Genomic DNA, 18,271 nt, shown 5'->3' with positions numbered 1-18,271 from the left:
AAAGGAAAGGAAAGGAAAGGAAATTACTAAAATAGTTTCTGTTTCTTCAATGTTTCTTTTTGAGTAGACTAGAGAGAAGAAAAAAAAACAGAGGTCAGGATGGGGGGAAAGTGAGACAAGAAGAAATCAGGTGTACAGCTCAGCTGCTAGACTCATAAAAAGATACAGGAATAAGGATGGGAAAGCTTTACATTCCTCAGTAGTCTTAGATTGTTGGTAAGACCCGAGGTGTGGTCTCCACTTGAAAGGCCTTGCTGGCATAACCATATCATTTAGAAGTGTGAAAAAAAATCCTACCCACATCACTACACCCTACTGTAAATGTAGGTCAAGCAGCAAAATAGCCCATTCAGAGACTGGGCTTACAGTGTACCAGTTAAAAGGTTTTGCCAATAAAAGCTGTCTTTCTGCTGTGGCTATGTGGGAAGGAGATACTACCTTGCTACAGATATTTTCATGTCTAGGCAAACTCTTGCAAACTAGAAGCACCACTAACTACTTCCTGATGGTAAATTGGGAATATTGGTCTGATATTAAAATGATATTATCATGGCAGTTCTCAAGAGTCAGCAGTTAAAATTCTTAACAGGATTTTTGCCTACACTTCAAACACATACATCCCATACCCACTTATTGCCCCATCCTCAGAAGACTAATTATATTTTGGTTTCCTCTCCTTAATTAGGTCCTAAGATTCCCTCCCTCTCCAGACATCCCTCAGAAATCAGCCTGCTGCTTTCAAAGAAGCCCATGGAGTCCAAATTTTCAGGGGGTTGACCCATCTCACTTTCTCTGGCTGCCTTTGAGGTCGTTCCAACTCCAGCGCCTCCAAGCCCAGCAGTAGTCAGGAAATGAGAGCATATGGTAAATAGTTTAACTCACACTCGTTTAGCTTTCAATTCTAGCATGATTTTTCAATGTTTTCCATCTAGTAAGATGTCTATTAACTCAAGAGTGTCTGGTTCAAGAGAACAAATGCAGAGACAGTGGACAGATACCAGTGTACCGTTGCTTGTTGCTAAAGAAAGCTGGGTGTGTTGTACAACTTAAATATCCTGTATCAATTCAGTTTTGTGACAGATGAAACCTGAGTTCTGAACAAATTATCTGTTAGGGTTTAAAGTGTGATAGGTTTAAACCAAAACAAACATGATAACCACTATTAGGTTTCTAAGAGCCTTCAGAACACTGAGATTGCCAGCAGTCATGTATTTAGAGACCTGCAGTGTCTGCCAAATAATAGACAACAAATCCAATAATAGACAATAAAGCCTGTTGTAAAGCCACTTGCAAAAGCAGCTGTTGCCTTTATTGAGAAAATGTCTTTCAAAATATTACCTTTTAATACTTCTTTTTTGTCTTGCTCCCTCTCTTATGGAGGCAGGGTGGATGCTATAAAAGAAATAGACATTAATTAGGGTGGAATAATTCTCCAAAGGAATACGGCATAAATATCTTTCTCCTTAATTTACCTGATATTGACGACATACACAGTGTAATTCCAGTTCTGGAAAGTACGGTTCAGCTGAAAAACAGGAAGACATTGATCACATGAATGGTGAGATGTTAATGGGGCTCTTTGTTGCTTAAAGCTGTGTTAGAATTTCACCCTTCTGCCCCTTGAGAAATCCCCTTCAGTTTTGCAAAGCAACGAGAACACTCACTTTTCAGTGAGGTGACTGTTGTACAACTGATAGTGAGAGATGCGGCTTTTTTTTGGACAGGAGGAAATCTGCATGAGGTCATGACAGAGTGAACAGGTGAGTGCACAGGATCCTGACCTTTTCCTTCTCTCCCGCTTTTCCACATCTTAAATCCTCAGATTTATACACTTTGAATAGAACAGATTTACTGAAAAAGCTATTGGCTAAATCTTCACCTGAAAGTCTTCAAACTTACAATGATGTTCTTTTCAGACCTTTGTACTCTTTATTCTGAATGTTCAACAGCTGCTCTGTTTTCCTCCAAGAGACACCTTTGCATGCTCTTACACCTTTCTAGTTTCTTTGGCTCAGGCACCTATGTACTTTGCCTGGATACTGCTGCTAAGGGAACAGCCTCGGCAGGTGTGCATGACTGCAATTCTGTTCTGTAGATTATTTTATATATATATATATATATATATATATATATATATTCGGATTTATGGGTTCCTTAGCTTCTGATAGCTGAAATCTCCAGGTTTTTTAAATGAAAAAAAAAAAGAATAGTTGTTATATTTAATGATGTTGTATATTCACGCTAGTAGTTGGTATAAAGGTTTTACAAACTGTGTGAGTGGGACTGTGTGAACTGCCAAAAAGGACAGAGAATATTCAGACAAGAAGAACTTCTAGAGGCAACAACATCAAAAATCCCTCACCCAGAGACAAGCTTATATCTGCTAAAATGGGCTGAAAAACCAGGGACTACTAGATACCTCAGCAGCTGACTTATGGCAGAAACCTTTTGATGTAGCAAACATAAGGATAAATTGGAAAAGTTTATTGCTTCACACAAATCAACACTGCCGGGTGTTTCTATGATTTCAGCCATAATATAGCTTCAAAACCATATTAGCACTTGGGGAGAAAGTTTTTGTCCTGTATAGTGATGTTTGAACCCAGACATGTACCTCTTTTTGTGGACAATTCTGATTTCTCCATACTTGCCAAAATCTCACTTACTATCTACATTTCTTAGGAAGCTAGCTAGTATCATGCAGACATTTTAAATTTAATCCATAGTGCTGAAGAGCCCCAGCTAGACCTGAATTTATTACTGCACAAATAAATAAAAGAAAGATATTTGGAGAACACATGTGAAGAGGTTTTTTGGTAGTCTCTTTTTTCTTTTTTTTTCCCAACTGATAACAGTGATGGGACAGATTCATATATGAAATCACATAGGAAAGAAAACTTAACTTACCCATTCTGCAACGACATCATGTACTTTTGCCACTGAGTTGGGGTTGGAACTAGAGACAACTATTGATATCCTGTAGAATAGCCCACCTGTCCATTAAAAACAGCACCATAATGTCAGAAACTGAGCAAATGTAGCTTTTTAATAATGAGATTTTAGCTTCATGATTAATATAAAAATTGTGCTGAACCCTAGGTACAAGGCCACCTCACACTCTCGTTGGCATTTAATCTCTGAAATGAATAAGCCCTGCAGGTTTGGGCCCATTCTTGCTAGTCCTGTTGATTTTGACAAGAATTCCTTTCCCCTCCATATTTTCAGAGGCACTTGAAAAGTGACATGGAAACTCACTGACAACATACATCTGAATAGCATTTTGCATATGCCTCTAATGTGGTGTGTAAAATTAAGTTCATGACAGCGTCAGGAATTTTAACAACTATTATAATTAATGAAGTCTGTAAACACAGATAAATTCTGCTCCTAGGCATATTGTTATAATATTGTTATATGTTCCAGAATTGAACCACTGCAGATTGGAGTTTAAATATTGTGAGAGCAAATAAAGCTCATCAATTAAATGTAGCAAGGTACCGAGGACAGAATTAGGTGTGAGAAGGGATATAGAGCTCTTGTTTCCAAAGTACAGGCTTGCTCTGGGGCCTGGCAATGGCCAGACAGTAGAAGAACCCATATTAGCTTTACAAAACTGGCAGCTGAACAAACCATCTTTCAGTCACAAAATGTGTAACACTTGGCTTGGTGCAATTTTATTTTCAGAAAACTGTTTTGAAATGGCACAGTGTAAATATAAAGTCTCTTTAAGCTCATGAGTGGGTAGGCAGCATTACAAGATTTCACATCTAATAAATAACATCAATTCATTTCATAGTTATGCTCTGTGTTAAAAGTCTGTACTTTCCACAAGCCTATTTTTTTTCATTAAGCTACTAAATATTCTGTAAGCTCTAGTTGGGTGAAAGTTCCCAGGATGTGGGGGAGGTTTAAGAACTTCTGGATCAATTCACTTGCATTTATGTGCATTTGTGGCATTGCTTGGTTTTGGGCTGTTACCAAGGCTGTGGGTCTTGATCACAGATGCATGCATTTATATAATCTTATGTAAATCTTACAGAGACACTACATAGGACAGAGCAGGACATGAAAATAATTATACAGAAATCCCTTTCTGTCTCAGATTGAAAAGGAATTGCTCTATCTTTTGGAAACTAAATAAAAGACCTTTTATTCTAAGTAGAGCAAATGTCGTAATTTTACAACTTCATAGATAATTACTGTACAAGAGCTTGAAGTAAAGGCACCTGGAAAAAATTTGACATGAGTATTTTCCAATTTAAGTGTGCATGCATTGGTTACTATTCATGAAATGGTTGGAGAATTGTTCTTTCTTTACAATATGGAATTAATTATATGAATATTAAGATTGGTAAAAAAATTCCTTTACAATAAACAGTAAAGAAGATGGTTTACTAGACACCTTCTTTGGTAAGCTATGATTAAATTTATGATATGAGCAGAACAAACTTTGTTTTGATTTACTGTCTTTTTTAACTCTCCTGAGGAGGCACACAAATTTGGTGCAAAGTTTAATCTGAAAATGTACTTTATTATTAGTGATAGTTTAAAAAAACAAGATTAAAAATTATATCTTTGGAAGTAGAAATTTGGACTTTGGGCAAATTGAAAACACTGGCGATACCTAGATGTCCTTTGTGTGTTTTTATCTCTGTTTAAACACATATTCAATTTTAAATCTATAATGTAACTTTTATATGTGCCATACAGATACATACATACTGAAAATGTGCATTAGATACTTAGATACTTAAAAACTCATATGTAATTATATATCTAATTATAATCTTAGATAATTATGTATAGTGATAAAATCACCTTAATATAGGAATATGCAAAGTATTTTAAAAATCATACACAGTAACTACAAACTAGGCGATAGGTTTAAGATCTCCCCCAGATGGTGACCCAAAGCATGTTTTAATGAGGCCAAAAAAAAAGAACAAGAAGTAATCTGCATTTTAAAATACTCTCAGGAGACTGTAAAGTAGATAGTAAAAACTAAAACTTATTTATCCCTCTTCAAATTAAACAGTTGAAATCCCTCCCCAAAATGCTGAATGAAAACAAAAAAAAAAAAGATAATATAAAATTGGTGAAAAGTAGCCAAGAAAATTTGAAAAAACAGGAAAAAATAGCCTGGAAAAAATGCTCCTACACCCACCACCAACTACAAAAATATAATGATCAATCAAATGTGAGTATTTTAAAGAATTCTAATAGGAAAATTATTCAAACACTTAGTTTTGAAAAATCTTCTATTTTTGAAAGTAAAATCCTCAAAAATATGTCAGTAAAAAACATTCATATACTCCCAAAAAATAAATTGTCATTAAGTCATATAAAATACATGGAAACCAGTAGATTATCCTCACAGTCTCATGAGAGCTGTCTTAGAGAAGAACACAATTATGAGAAATCACACATTAATGACATTTACTATCACTAAGATATTACAAATTCCCTTCTACTGTAATTATATTATTATTCCAAAACATCTTCATATGCTAAATGATCCTACATCTAAAGGACAAAAGACAGCTACTTCTACATTCACTCTACAGACTGAATATCTAATAGATAAGATGATCTGGGGTTTTTTCTACATCTAATTTAACAGCTTGACATACTGTATTGGAACTCAGGTCGACACAGGCAGCCCAGCTCAGTGAAGAAGTCACACAAACAAGGCAAAAGGACTGCAGCAGAGCTAGTAAGTTGTTTCAGTGGTGGATAAGAGGTGCTGTTTTGGCTTGTCCCAGATGGTAAATTGGCCAAGGAATAAACTTGGGCTGAAACTGATGACTCATGGTATGTCACAGAAGAAAGTGATGTTTGGAGAGAGTGATGGATGGCTGCTGCAGCTCTTGTCAGAGTGCCTGTCAAGATGGTCTCTTTGTGCTGAATAAAAACTGTGCTATAGGAAGATGACAAAGGTACCACATCATTCATTATTGCAGGTCTTGATGACTCCAGAACAGAAGAGAGATTTGCAAGATGTTCATAATCAGCATTTTCAAAAGCCGAGGCTTTAGCAGTAATGATAGATATTGCTTCTCTGCTCCAGCTAAAGGGTCCATACACCTCCCCCTCTGAATTCCATTCAGAAAGCCTCAGTATGTTTGTTGATGTCAGAACAGCAAAATCCCTTATGTCTTTATCATTGTCAATGATTTCTTGTTCTACTGCCCAGAGAGAGTATTTTGGACTGTCTGCTTGATTTTCAATGGACTTTTGTCCTAAAACAGTTGGATAATTTCTCGGTGTTTCTGTTGTTGGCAAGTTTAACTCTTCGACATCCCACTGAGGGAACAAGCTTGGAGAAATTGTGTGAAGATGATTCTGAAAACTTTGTGGGAGTGGAGGTGTGGAATAGGTGTTAGGAGTTACGCTGTCTCTGAATTCGGACTCTGAATGAAGAAATTGCCTTAATTCCAAAGACACTGAAAAAAATTCAGAACTCATTGAACTGACGCTTTTTAAAAAAATACCTGCATCTTTTTGAACTTTACTTGGTTTATCGATGGTATTTGTTATAGCATCATTCTCCAGAAGACTTTGAGACTGCTGTGTTTTGTGTGTTCTTGTACTGCTTGTTGAACTCTTAACTCTCCAAGTAACCTGAGTCCCAGATGTACTGATCAAGAAAGGAGCTTGGCTATCCCTTGAACCAGAAGGCTGAGTTCCTGAATATGTTGGCAAGACAGGAAGAGGCTGATGCCTATTGTTTAGGAAAGTCATGTCAGTTTGATCACTTACTATGTCAGTTTGAATTTGCATGTGCAAACTATCTGCAGAGTTTTCAAGTACCTGATCAAAAGGGCTTACCTGTGCCCATACAGAGGATTGAATGGAAGGTGCTTCCAGGGAAGGAAAAGGAAAATCAAAATAAAATTCACTGTTGGAAGTCACAGTTAGGTTTGCAAAGCTCATTGTTGACTGCAATTGTGATATTGACCAACCATTACTTTCTGAAATTCTCTTTGAAAAGCCTGGAATAAATGAACTAAAGATTTGCGTTTCCAAAATTGATACATGACTAGAAAAATTAATTTCTTCAGCTCTGTGACCTAAAAATCTAATGGCAGATGTTTGTTCAGAGATACTGTCAGAGTTAGCATGTAAACTAATGGACAGCAGCCTCTCTGTTGGGGAAGAAAGCTGTTTATTAAATGAGAGCCAGAAATTTTCTGATGGCTCCCCAGAAAACAATTGAGATGCTTCTTTCAAGTGATGGGAAACAGTCCAGAAACTTGCTCTTAAAGAGGGGGATATATCTACATATTTTGTTGGAAAATCCAAATAATCTGAGTCCCAGGAGTCAGCAACTGGATTCATGTTCTCTGGCTCCAATATGGAAAAAGCTGACTCTTCATTTTCATTACTACCATGAAATGCGTCCAAATTGTTCTCCAGTGCTCCATTCGTGAGGGTCTCACTTGGATTTTGAAAATATAATGAATGCTGTAAATAATGAGACCAGTAATTACTACTAATTATAAATATGCTGTCACTTTTCAAATATGTGTCAGTCAACAGCTGTTGATAAACAGCCAGGGTTGTTACAACATGCTTAAATGCTGAGCTTGTCCAGCCTGGTTCTACCAGAAATGATGAAAATTTTAATACTTCTCTACTGTGTCCTCGGACTGAATTTGTCAGTTGGCTGTCATGCATAAATTTTGTGTATGATTTTTTCATGTTCTGAAAAAAACTTGTTGGTTTTGCATGTAGAATATCCACAGAGGTTAAATTTGTAACGCCTCCTGAGTGATGGTCCTTAATGTGCACAGATTTTCTAAACTGAAAGTCACTGTTTGCTGATAGTGTAGAAAACGTTTTCCTGTCAGCACTGCCTTCTATCATTTCCAGGTAAAAATTTTCAGGTGTCAAGTCTAGCAAATCTAACCTACTTTTTTGGAATGGTGGCTTCTCTGTAGGTGGTACAGACATGCTAGAAAGAAAATGATGTCTGCCTTGAATATCAGAGGTGATATGATGATGAAATACAGGCTCATTCCACCAGTTCACAGGCTCCAAGACATTGCTTGTATGCATGAAATTGCTTGTGTCGCTGTTGGAGGATGAAGTCCACAGAGCTCCTTTTTTGTGTTCATAAGCAGTGCTGCTGCTGCTGCTAACAGGAGAGTGGAACGGTGGCTCAGAGTCAGAAAGATGGAGCCTACTTGCCAAAGTTCTTGCTAGCTCTGCATTGGGATTTCTGCTGTGAAGAAGAGGAACTGCTGCATTCACAAGCAGCTCTGTAGCTGCATCAGCTGCACCAGAAGTACCATGGAATGGACTTCTAGAATAATTCAAAATATTTTCGTTCGGCAACTGATTCATTACAGTATAACCTAGGCTGATGTTTTCTGTATAGGCAGACAAAGTTTTGTTGCTGGTCTCCTCAGAAGAAGATGGTGTGGACAAAGTTGGAAGGAACAAGCTGTATGGGCTTTTTCTCTCTGGGTTATCATCTGCTGAATTTTTACTGAAATTCAGGGACCTTTGCTTCACTGGCCAAATAATTGGGGTTGAGATAATTCCTATTGTTTTGATCCCTTCTATCTTAGATTCTTGCTGCCTCTGTGGTCGTGAATGGGAAAATTCAGGTGAATTTCTCTTCATTCTGAAGATAACTGTTGCAGGAAGTCTGAATTCCTGCAGGTCTGTGTGTAGCAAGCCACATAGTTAATGGATTAAAGAAAATATATGTAACTTAACTCTCTGTTCTTGGTCTAAAAATCAACTTACCAAGAGTGGAAAATGATGCCTGTTAGCTGAGTGAAAGTTTAATTTGCTTCTACCATAAGTGAACTTGGCTTATTTTCATAGTCCTCCTACTTTTTCTCTGGACTTTCAAAGCTAGACAAAGGACTTAATTGTCAATTTTTTATTCATACTATTAATAAGATTGAGTTCATTCTGTCATTAAAAAAAACAGAATTAACTGCTTATGGTGAACACTTGTGAGTGGCTCCACAAAGAAGAAGCAAACACTACTTGGAAGAAATTTTCAATATTTTCTTCTTACTTCTACAGCTTATTAAAACCAAACAGTCTGGATTCAGATAAATTCTTTCACATTATGCACTGCACTGCCTGATTGCCAGCGTACAATAAATATCTGCCAAGAGAAAAAATACTTCAAGAGTTTTAAATCCTGCAGTAACAACTGATGGATTGGGGAAAAAAAAAACACCCAACCAAAAAAAAGAGCAACCCAAAAACCAAACCACAAACCCCACCCAGATTCAAATTTATTTCTGTGGAGTACACTGAAAAAATAAATCTTAAAAAAATATACATTTAAGCCTGTGATGAAAATTGGCAAAATCTATCTCTGTGTTTAACAACCCGCTTTAACAAACCAATAAATATTTTAGCAGCACTTCACAAAATGATGCTCAGTCTTTAGGAGACAGTGATATCACAGAATTTGAGAAAGCTTTAAAAGAAATCCTGGCTTTATTCCTGTGCTAATAATAGGTTCATTTACTACCTTATTTTTTCCCTTAATCTTTCTAAATGAAAAGTAAACGATATCTGATACTGTCAACATTTTCCCTAGTAAAGTCCAATCCAGCTCTTCTTTAAGTCAGTGGAAAGATTTCTGTTGACTCAGTGGAAGTGGCTTTGCTCCATAGGAATGGTTCCACTTGGCTCCTGCGCCTGAGGAACGGCGAGGAACTAGTGAGGAACAGGCAATCCGAGCCTACTACCACCCTGGCTGCACAGGCAGGAGCTGCACAATGTCTGACAATCTGCAGCCTTGAAAGCCTTCAACAGCACGGTTCTTTTTGGACCGTTTCCAAACATCCCTCTCCCTTCCCTTGTTCTTTGCATCCTTAAATGCAGTGGGTGACACAAAGTTAGTCCCTTTCACAGAAGACCCAGGTAAACACGAAACAAATAAACACTGAGTTTGGTTCTGTTCTCATTTACACCATTCTGACATGGTCCAGAGATTTAATCCTGATTTATTCGGTGTAAATGAGATCAGAACTGAGACATGACCCTTGACATTATGATGGTAGGAAAAACACACCTAAAAATACAACAAATTTTCTTTAGACACAGTACAAGGAAAAATGTAACACAGGATTTCTTACCATTGTTTGGCTTATCGTTTCTATTAGTATCGGGCATGTTAGTGGTGACAGTGGGTGGTGTAGGAGTAGTAGCATTTACAGTAGCTGGTAATAAAGATGAGAAAGAGGTGAACTTGAATGAAATATGAATGTTAATAAGGTAAGACAAAATGGGAACAATGCAAGACAATGTAAAATGAAACCATCTACACACAATGCCATAAATGTTAAAAAAACACATTATTTTTTTCTGTACAAAGTGATGAATAGATATGAACTGAGGCCCCAGTCCTGCAATCCTTACTTGCACTCACTTCAGTGGGAATTTTGCCAGTGTAAATTTTGCAGGATCAGTCCTGCACTCCTTTCATAAACTCAAAATCCTCTCATTAGAGCCTTGGTTGTGTAAAGACCAGAAAATGGGGAAGTTCTAAGATGCGTGCACTTAGAATGCTGCTTGTGAAAAGAATCTTTGCCCCTCCTCAAAGACTGAATATGACAAACAAATGAGAAACTAAAACACTCATGTAAGGATTCAATTAACTCCACTGAACTCAAAACAATGAAGAGAATTGAGATCAGGCTTGGAACAGGTGAAGTAAAATACCTATTTTGAAAGCTTTATGTAGAAACTCAGCTCCACTCTTCCCACTGACACCAACAGGAGTCACTCCACAAAATCCTGGAGAACCAGCTGAACACTTTCCAAAATTAGAAGGAGGAGCCAAACCTGCAAATTTCCCCCACGATGGACTCAGAGGGTATATGTGCTAGAAGAATTCAAAGATCACACCACTAAATATTCAAATAATGGTTTGGAAAATAATTTAGTTTTGTTCAATAACTCCCATGGAATGCAAGTCCATTCACTGATAGATTTTTTTCCTGAAAACCCTTATTTAAAATCTGAAGGTTGGTATGGTAAAATCTCCCAGTGTTACATGGCTTTGGAAGATTTTGGAAGAATCAACCTAGGAAGTTTAAGCAGTTATATTTTGGACAAAAAATCACATTCTTTTATGTTTTGCTAGGTTGATTTATCTAGCTTTTGAGTCCAAAATTCACAAACTTGTCACAGCTTAGGGAGCGGGTTCATGTTCAGGTTTTAAAAAAATTAGAAAGAGAAGGAAAAGCTGGACATTGGAACAAACAGATTCTAACTGGGAAAGTAGGCATATGAAGTAACACCTTGACATATAAAAAAAAAGCTCTTCCATGAAACTTCAGAGCTATTGTCTGAGGAATAATTTACAAAGTTTCTTACAGATTGTGTCGTACAGCCAGTGCTGCTGAAGGAGGCATCTAATGACCAAAATGTTTACTGAGCATAATGGAGAAATCAGTTCTTTCATCAGACATAGCTGACATAACCTGGCATCCACAAACTATTTTAATGTTATTGCACAACACCCAACAAACAAAGGAATCCAAACTGGCCTCTCAGTTTAGACAAAGTCTGAAACTTTGAGAGACATATTTTTATGATTTTCATTATTATGAAAATAATTATGATGGTGCTCAGAGGGATAAATCTGATCTGGCATTTTATTCCAAAGTGACAAACTGAACACAACAGACACTTTACCAAATACTTTTTAGAGAAGGAAAGAGTATTACCTTCATGAAAATACTCATAGTCTTTATTGAAGTCTTTATTGATGGTCTAAGAAGTTACGAAGGCAAGTTTGAAAGGCAGCATCTTTTATCAGAGGCAATATCTACCAGACAAGTTAATAAAGCTGGGACAAAGGATGAGGTTTTTAGAAAAGCAGGCTTGTTCGGCTGAAAATGTGTCCATTTCTGCAGCCACATTCACTGATGTTATGAAAGATATTTTCTCCCTTCCATACCATACTATTTTAATGGACAAAAACACTCAGAGATATTCCAAAAGAATGGACAAGGATATTTATACAGCGATACCCTTTACATACAAAAAGACTAATATTGAATAATTGTGGATGCCTCATTTACCCAAACTATTTGAGTTGCAGTATTTATATTGTACTCTGCTTTGTGAATATGATGCCTGAAAATTACTGTTTAAAATCTGATTATGGACATTAATGGCATTTCACTTTCCCTAAGGAGACAAGTACAATATGTTCCAAGAACCTGAACCAAATTACCTCAGGAAAATCTGGGAAAAGTACACTGAAAACTGACATAGATGTCTTACTTGCTTTCCAAGTAGAGTGCATTTCCCCTTTTACTTTTAAGCCAAATCTGATTTACTTTAAAATATTGATTTTGAAAGAGTTCTAAGACTTCTTGTTCTCCTCTTATATTTTATTTTCTCCTGTCTCTTTCTTCCACCATTCACCTGGAAAGAGGTTACAAAGCTAGATATTTTTGGTGCAGTTGCTGCTGTAATTAAAGTTTAACATAGCATGCCAACACATTGTAAGGCCGGGGTTCATGAAGGCATCGTGGAAATGGGTTAACGTTTTATGGAAATTCAGCATCTGAGCAGAACCATCCTTGCATGCCCATTGATTCATGTGACATGGAAATCTATAGGATTCACCTATTCCTTGCATTCAACTGAGCTGACCTTTAAAAACACATAATGAATTTTTATATATGGTCATTTTTTCATTACTAATCCATCACTAAGTGCTGTAGCATGTGTTTCTTTCTCTAAAAGCTGCTGAATTTTTCAGTCTGATGGTAATTTTCTTATACTTGCTAATCTCAAGGTATCTAGCCTCAAAATAAAATATCTTACTAAAAAAAAAAGCTAGTTCCTTTATTTACTTTTTTTTTTTTTTTTTTTTTTTTTTACAGATTTACCTACTACTTATACTGGTTAATATTTCACTGTGAAAATATTTTACTGTGAAAATTTCCTCCTTACTCTGCAGGAGGAAAAGAAGTGGAGAAAGAAATGAAAGCAGTCAGTTAATTCAGCTTTGAAATAATTGAGACTATTTGGAAAATGTATTATCATGGGAGTGATCACATTTTTTCCACATATTGTACGAACAGGACACCCACATACTTGATGAGACTAAAGAATTCCTTTCCTTGCTATTTTTTATTGCCACTCACCCTCTTATAAACAATAATAAAAAAGAAATGGAATAAAACCCTTAGGCAAATAAAGATTTCCCGAAGATGAAACTGTGGAAAGGATCTGGGTTTCTTACCTTGGCAAAGGCTTCCTAGGTTTGCACAACTGGTTGGTTCAATTGAAGAAGAGGGAATTAGATATGAGCCTTTAAAAGGAGAAATAAAATAATTTAGAAAGGGTTAGTTACTGGGCCTAAAACACATTATATCTCACAGCGACACATTCCTCTTCCTAATTTCTCTCAGTTGCAAAACTGACACTGCCATTTGCCTATAAGACTTACAAGTTTTCAGTATCTGTTGCAGCTCAGGAATCCTTGAAAACCCTGCTGACTCGCAAGTCACTCACATATCCTCCCGCAGTTTTCTCAGCTTTCACTGAATAACATCACATTAAAGGAATGCAGCTTGTGTGTGCTCTGTGAAATGGGTTTAAGCAAAGGGGTCAGTATGGCCACGGGATTTATGTGATTTTCATAACAACGTGTGCCTTGGAGGAGTGACCACGCTCTGCTGCTGCAGCACAGGCTACCCAGCACACACTTGTGAGTAATCTGCCTGGGACAGACACCAGCCAGATAAAAGGTGATTAAACTTGCTCCTCTGCCCTGGGCAAGGGTGTGATTATTATGCTGGTATGCATGACTTATAAACAGATAATGTTATAAGTCTGTACCTCTACAGAATTATTCATAACAACAAGCATTACACTTTGATGATGATCTGGAGACAAAACCAGGGCACCCAAGAATGGCTACAGAAAAAGAACTGGTGGAACTGCATTAATTACACTCCACGTATCCCAGAGGTTCAGCTGCAGATACAGCTGCCTTTGCACACTGTGTTGAACACAATGGGACCATAGAGCTCTGGCAAAATGTGAACCCGCTAGGAGTTTTGCCCTTTTGGCTTTTGCTTTGCCACTTCAGAATCATATTGAGTCAATGAGATTCTCTCATGAAACACACTATCCTTCCACAAAATTAAACAGCCACCACCCATCGGCTTGTAAAGCTAGCTAAGAAAATATTTCCTATGATGCAAGAACAAATGAAGCGTGGAGCTTTGACACAGAAATTGTATCATGACCCAGATAACATTACATGTGTTGCCAACAAATATAGAGTGTAATTAAAACAACAAATATTAAATTTCACTGATTTTTTTTAATGGATTAAGAGAGAGAGGCAAATTCACTTTCTCAGTACAATTCTTATGAACTCCAGGAAGGATGTTCTAAATAAGTGTACTATACCCTCCATGAGGTGGGTTTTTTCTCCCAAAATAATTTTGTCAATATTAAACAGTCAATATCAAAACCTACTCTGTTTTACCCTTGTCATGTAACAGAGAAAGATGACCTGGGAGTTGGATGGAAATACTGTGGGTGTTCATATTTTCTTCACTGAGTATTTTAAAAAAGATTGTGATTTTATTTGGTGAAACTAAAAAAAAATCAAATCCAAATTTACAAAACATTTAAGTCAGAAGACTATTGCATTGATTTTGCATGGCAAGTGTTTGGCAGCAAGGAAGTACCAGGGGAAGTTCTCTGAGAAGATTCTCACAGACTCTTTCCCTATGTTCAATGGAGCCAATGCCAGCCGGCTCCAAGATGGATGCATTGGCCAAGGCTGAGCCTGTAAGCAGCAATGGTAGTGCCTCTGGGATAATGGATTTTAAAAGGGGGAAAAGTTATTGCCCAACAGCAATTGCAGCCAAGAGAGGAGTGAGGATGTGTCAGAGCAAAATCCCACAGACACCAAGGCCAGTGAGGAAGGAGGGGCAGGAGGTGCTCCAGGTGCCTGAGCTCAGATTCCCCTGCAGCCCATGGAGCAGACCATGGGGAAGCAGCTGTGCCTCTGCAGCCCATGAAGTCCGTGGTGGAGCAGAGATCCACCTGCAGCCACCACATGCTAGAGCAGGGGGATGCCTGAAGGAGGCTGTTGCTCCATGGAAAACTGGAACTGGAGAAGACTCCTGGCAGGAGCTGTGTACCCATGAAGACAGGAACCCATTCTGGAGCAGATTTGCTGACAGGATTTGTGACCCCATGAACCCGTATTACAGACACATTGTGTGATACATCTCAGTTCAAATGTCTAAAACTCAGACATCCATTTCTGCTTGTCATGCTAGACTTTATAGCCAGTGGAGAGGAACAGGCGCTCCCACAGCAAAAGAACTTTGACTTCACTGAGACATCTTTCCAGCATGCGATGCACTGACCTGTGGAATAGCCTTTTTGATTCTACTATTCATAAACAGCACTGAGGGCAATTATCTTAGCCTGAAACATTGGCCAGCTGCCTAAGTCAGACACATCCCACACTGAGTTAAATCTGAGAGCAAAATTAAGGATTCCTTTGGCCTTTGGGAATGAAGAACCCATGAAATGCACATGAAAAAACAAACAATTGCAGGCATGGACAGATATGTGGCCATGTTACCTTTAAAATGAGTAGATCCTATCCTGCTATAGCTCTGGCCAGTGCAGACTTCAGAATCAGAACCAGAAGTTGATTAAATGCTCCTCAGTTTGCCGGCACCGAACTCTGAACTGGTGGGCAGTAGCCATACTTCTATCATTACCTAGGTTACTTGTTTTAAGATAATCTGGATACCTAGGCTGTGTATGCATACCTTTACATGCCATCTGCACAAAAGTATGGCAATAAAACCATAATTCTGTCAAGTCTTATGCAAACACCCCACCACAACTGCACAGCTGTGAAAACATTAGTCTGAGGAATAAACTAATAAAAGGCAAAACTATGAAAAGATTATCTGAAACAATTTGCTGGTGTTTTATGCCCCATAAATCTACTTGTAAAAGTTTTGTCTGAAAAACTATAAAAATAATACCCCTTGAAAATGTAAGCACTGTTCAGGCAAAGATATGTTGAGATCACTGCTAAATGCTTGGGCTTTTTTTAAGTTACAGGCCACTTCCTGGTGAAGCATTACTGGAGCTGTGTGAAAAACTCTTTTCTGCATAAATCCTTTCACTGCTTTTAAATGAAGCCTAATCAGAGTCAGCTCCCCAATGTCAGTGGTTTATTCATGGTTGATAGCCTGACTCATCAACTCTCCTGTTGAAGGCTGATTTTACAAAGAAGGCTTTTACTTGAGAGGAGGAATGGAAGACAATTCTAACAATTTCATCTCTGGGATTAGTAATGATCTTTGAAATGGCTCTGCACCCAGAATTTTCTTTCAGGAATACTATGGCTCAGGAAAGCCTGTATCATAGAGGGTGATTTCATGTCAAGGAAAGAAAAAGACTGGCTAGTGAGTCAGTTGCCTCATAGCATGATTTTCTGGGAAGTTATTCTCTATCAGGTCAGTTTATACAAATGAAATAGAAACAGGGTTTTTTTTGTCAAAAAAAAACCTCCACAACATTATCCAGAAAAAATGTTTTTGTTCATCACTCATGGTCAGATCAGCCTTTTCTTTGTTCTGGTAGAAAAGCAAAGGTACCTAGTTGCTTGGGGTTTCATAGAGGTGTTGCTTAATTTTTTTTAGCAGAGGCATGTTAAGATCTTTCTTAGTAGTTCTAGCTGTGATTGAGCATCACCCACTTTGATATGAGTACAATAAAGCAAGTAAGGCAGCTTTTTTAGCCACCTTAATCCCTCAAGAACTACTAGATACAGAAGCTAGAATGCCTTAGCGATGGCAGCTTCTCTTCTAAACTAAGGATTCTCAGAATGCTGACAGATGCTCTATCAAATGTACAAAAAACACTCCAGGACATTTATGTGAATCAAGTGTCTGAGACATAAAATGAGAATAGGTTGTTAAATGTATTGATATTTATCTTCTGGAGTAATCTCCAGGAAAAAACACCTTCAGTAAGTACCAGCTAAAAAAGGACTGATAATATGTCATCATGAAGAAAAAATATCATGATTTTTATCTCTAACTCTTCCTTCCTGTCCATCTCTTCTAATTTCATATTTTATTCTAGCTTCCTGTCACCTCTGCACTGCTTTTGTCAATGCTTTTGCTGCCTCTGCATATACAGCATGAGGCTAGCATGGGCTCCACTGGCTAGTCAAAGGGCCAAAGGGCAGGTTCAAAAACATTTAGTAATTAATTAGCTAACATACATTTTTTTCTCCAGAGACCACAGTAATCTTATCTGAGGCTAGTAGGTACTCGCCATTATTCCCTTTTTGAATGAGCCAATATGGAGTGTTTAGGAAATCTTTGATCTGCAGATCATTTCATGTAGCTCAATAAACTTAGGGGAGTTGTCCTTTTCCTTTAAGGACTCAACTCCATACCCTTTCAAAGCCTCTGTTTATGGTAAGAGTTGAGCTAAACTCTAATAAAGGTAAGAGCTTGCTATTTTTCTTTCATGGGAATGCTCTCATTTTTTTCTATCTTGGTATGTGGTATGTTCAGCACAATACAGAAGTGTGGGGGGGAGGATAAGCAAAAAAGTTTTGGCAAGGCATACTCACCACAACTCAAATTGTTTTCTGCTTTCAGCGCTGAAGTTGGAATACTCCAGAATTCATTTTCCCAGTCTACAATGTTTCCTTTCACATCGCAGCTGAGGTTGGCCAGTGTTTGCGCATTCATGGTGAAATTCCAGAGGCGGAAGTTGTAAATGTCCCCATTTAGAGAGCTCACTTCATTGCTGTTGGAGCCCAGCACCAGCCTCCCATTTCCAGGGATAACTTTGTCATAGATCTCTGGACAGTCCACCACGTGATAGGTGTTTTTGGCATATATACCTATAGTGCCCGAGAAGCTGTCCCATACAACACACAGCTGTTGAAAGGTTCCTGTGAAAAACTCTGCATTTCGGGGCAATGCATTCTTAAGGATGCACTGTGTGCCTGAGATGGACAGAAAATGGCCTTTTGTGGTCTTCCCGAAGCTGAAGAGCTCTCTCAACAATGCATCAGTGTAGGAGAAAACCTTCCAGTCGTCGTTGTCATCACTGTTGCCCTTGGTTGCCTCAAAGCACAGTGTAAACTGTCTGAGCTCTGGCACTGAGACGGTCTCTGCCACAGACACAGCATCAATGTCAGGAACCTGGGGAATGATGACTTTCTGATTCCTCAGGGACACGGCAACTAGAACCAAGAGCA

General features: G+C 38.0%; 1 protein-coding gene across 1 annotated transcript in view; it reads right to left on the bottom strand.

The window, feature by feature from the left end:
• Positions 1-18,271, bottom strand: part of ADGRG6 (adhesion G protein-coupled receptor G6) — a 110,865-nt gene that overhangs the window by 44,387 nt on the left and 48,207 nt on the right. Inside the window, exons 4-8 of the mRNA XM_066546899.1 lie at positions 17,636-18,256; positions 13,241-13,309; positions 2,908-2,993; positions 1,473-1,525; positions 1,339-1,392 (exon numbers count right to left, since the gene is read on the bottom strand). Of these exons, the coding sequence (XP_066402996.1) occupies positions 1,339-1,392; positions 1,473-1,525; positions 2,908-2,993; positions 13,241-13,309; positions 17,636-18,256 (883 nt within the window). The remainder of the gene's footprint in view (positions 1-1,338; positions 1,393-1,472; positions 1,526-2,907; positions 2,994-13,240; positions 13,310-17,635; positions 18,257-18,271) is intronic.

Source organism: Molothrus aeneus, chromosome 3 (assembly GCF_037042795.1).
Source record: "Molothrus aeneus isolate 106 chromosome 3, BPBGC_Maene_1.0, whole genome shotgun sequence".
Classification (NCBI taxonomy): Eukaryota; Metazoa; Chordata; class Aves; order Passeriformes; family Icteridae; genus Molothrus; species Molothrus aeneus.
This window is presented reverse-complemented; position numbering and strand designations above follow the sequence as displayed.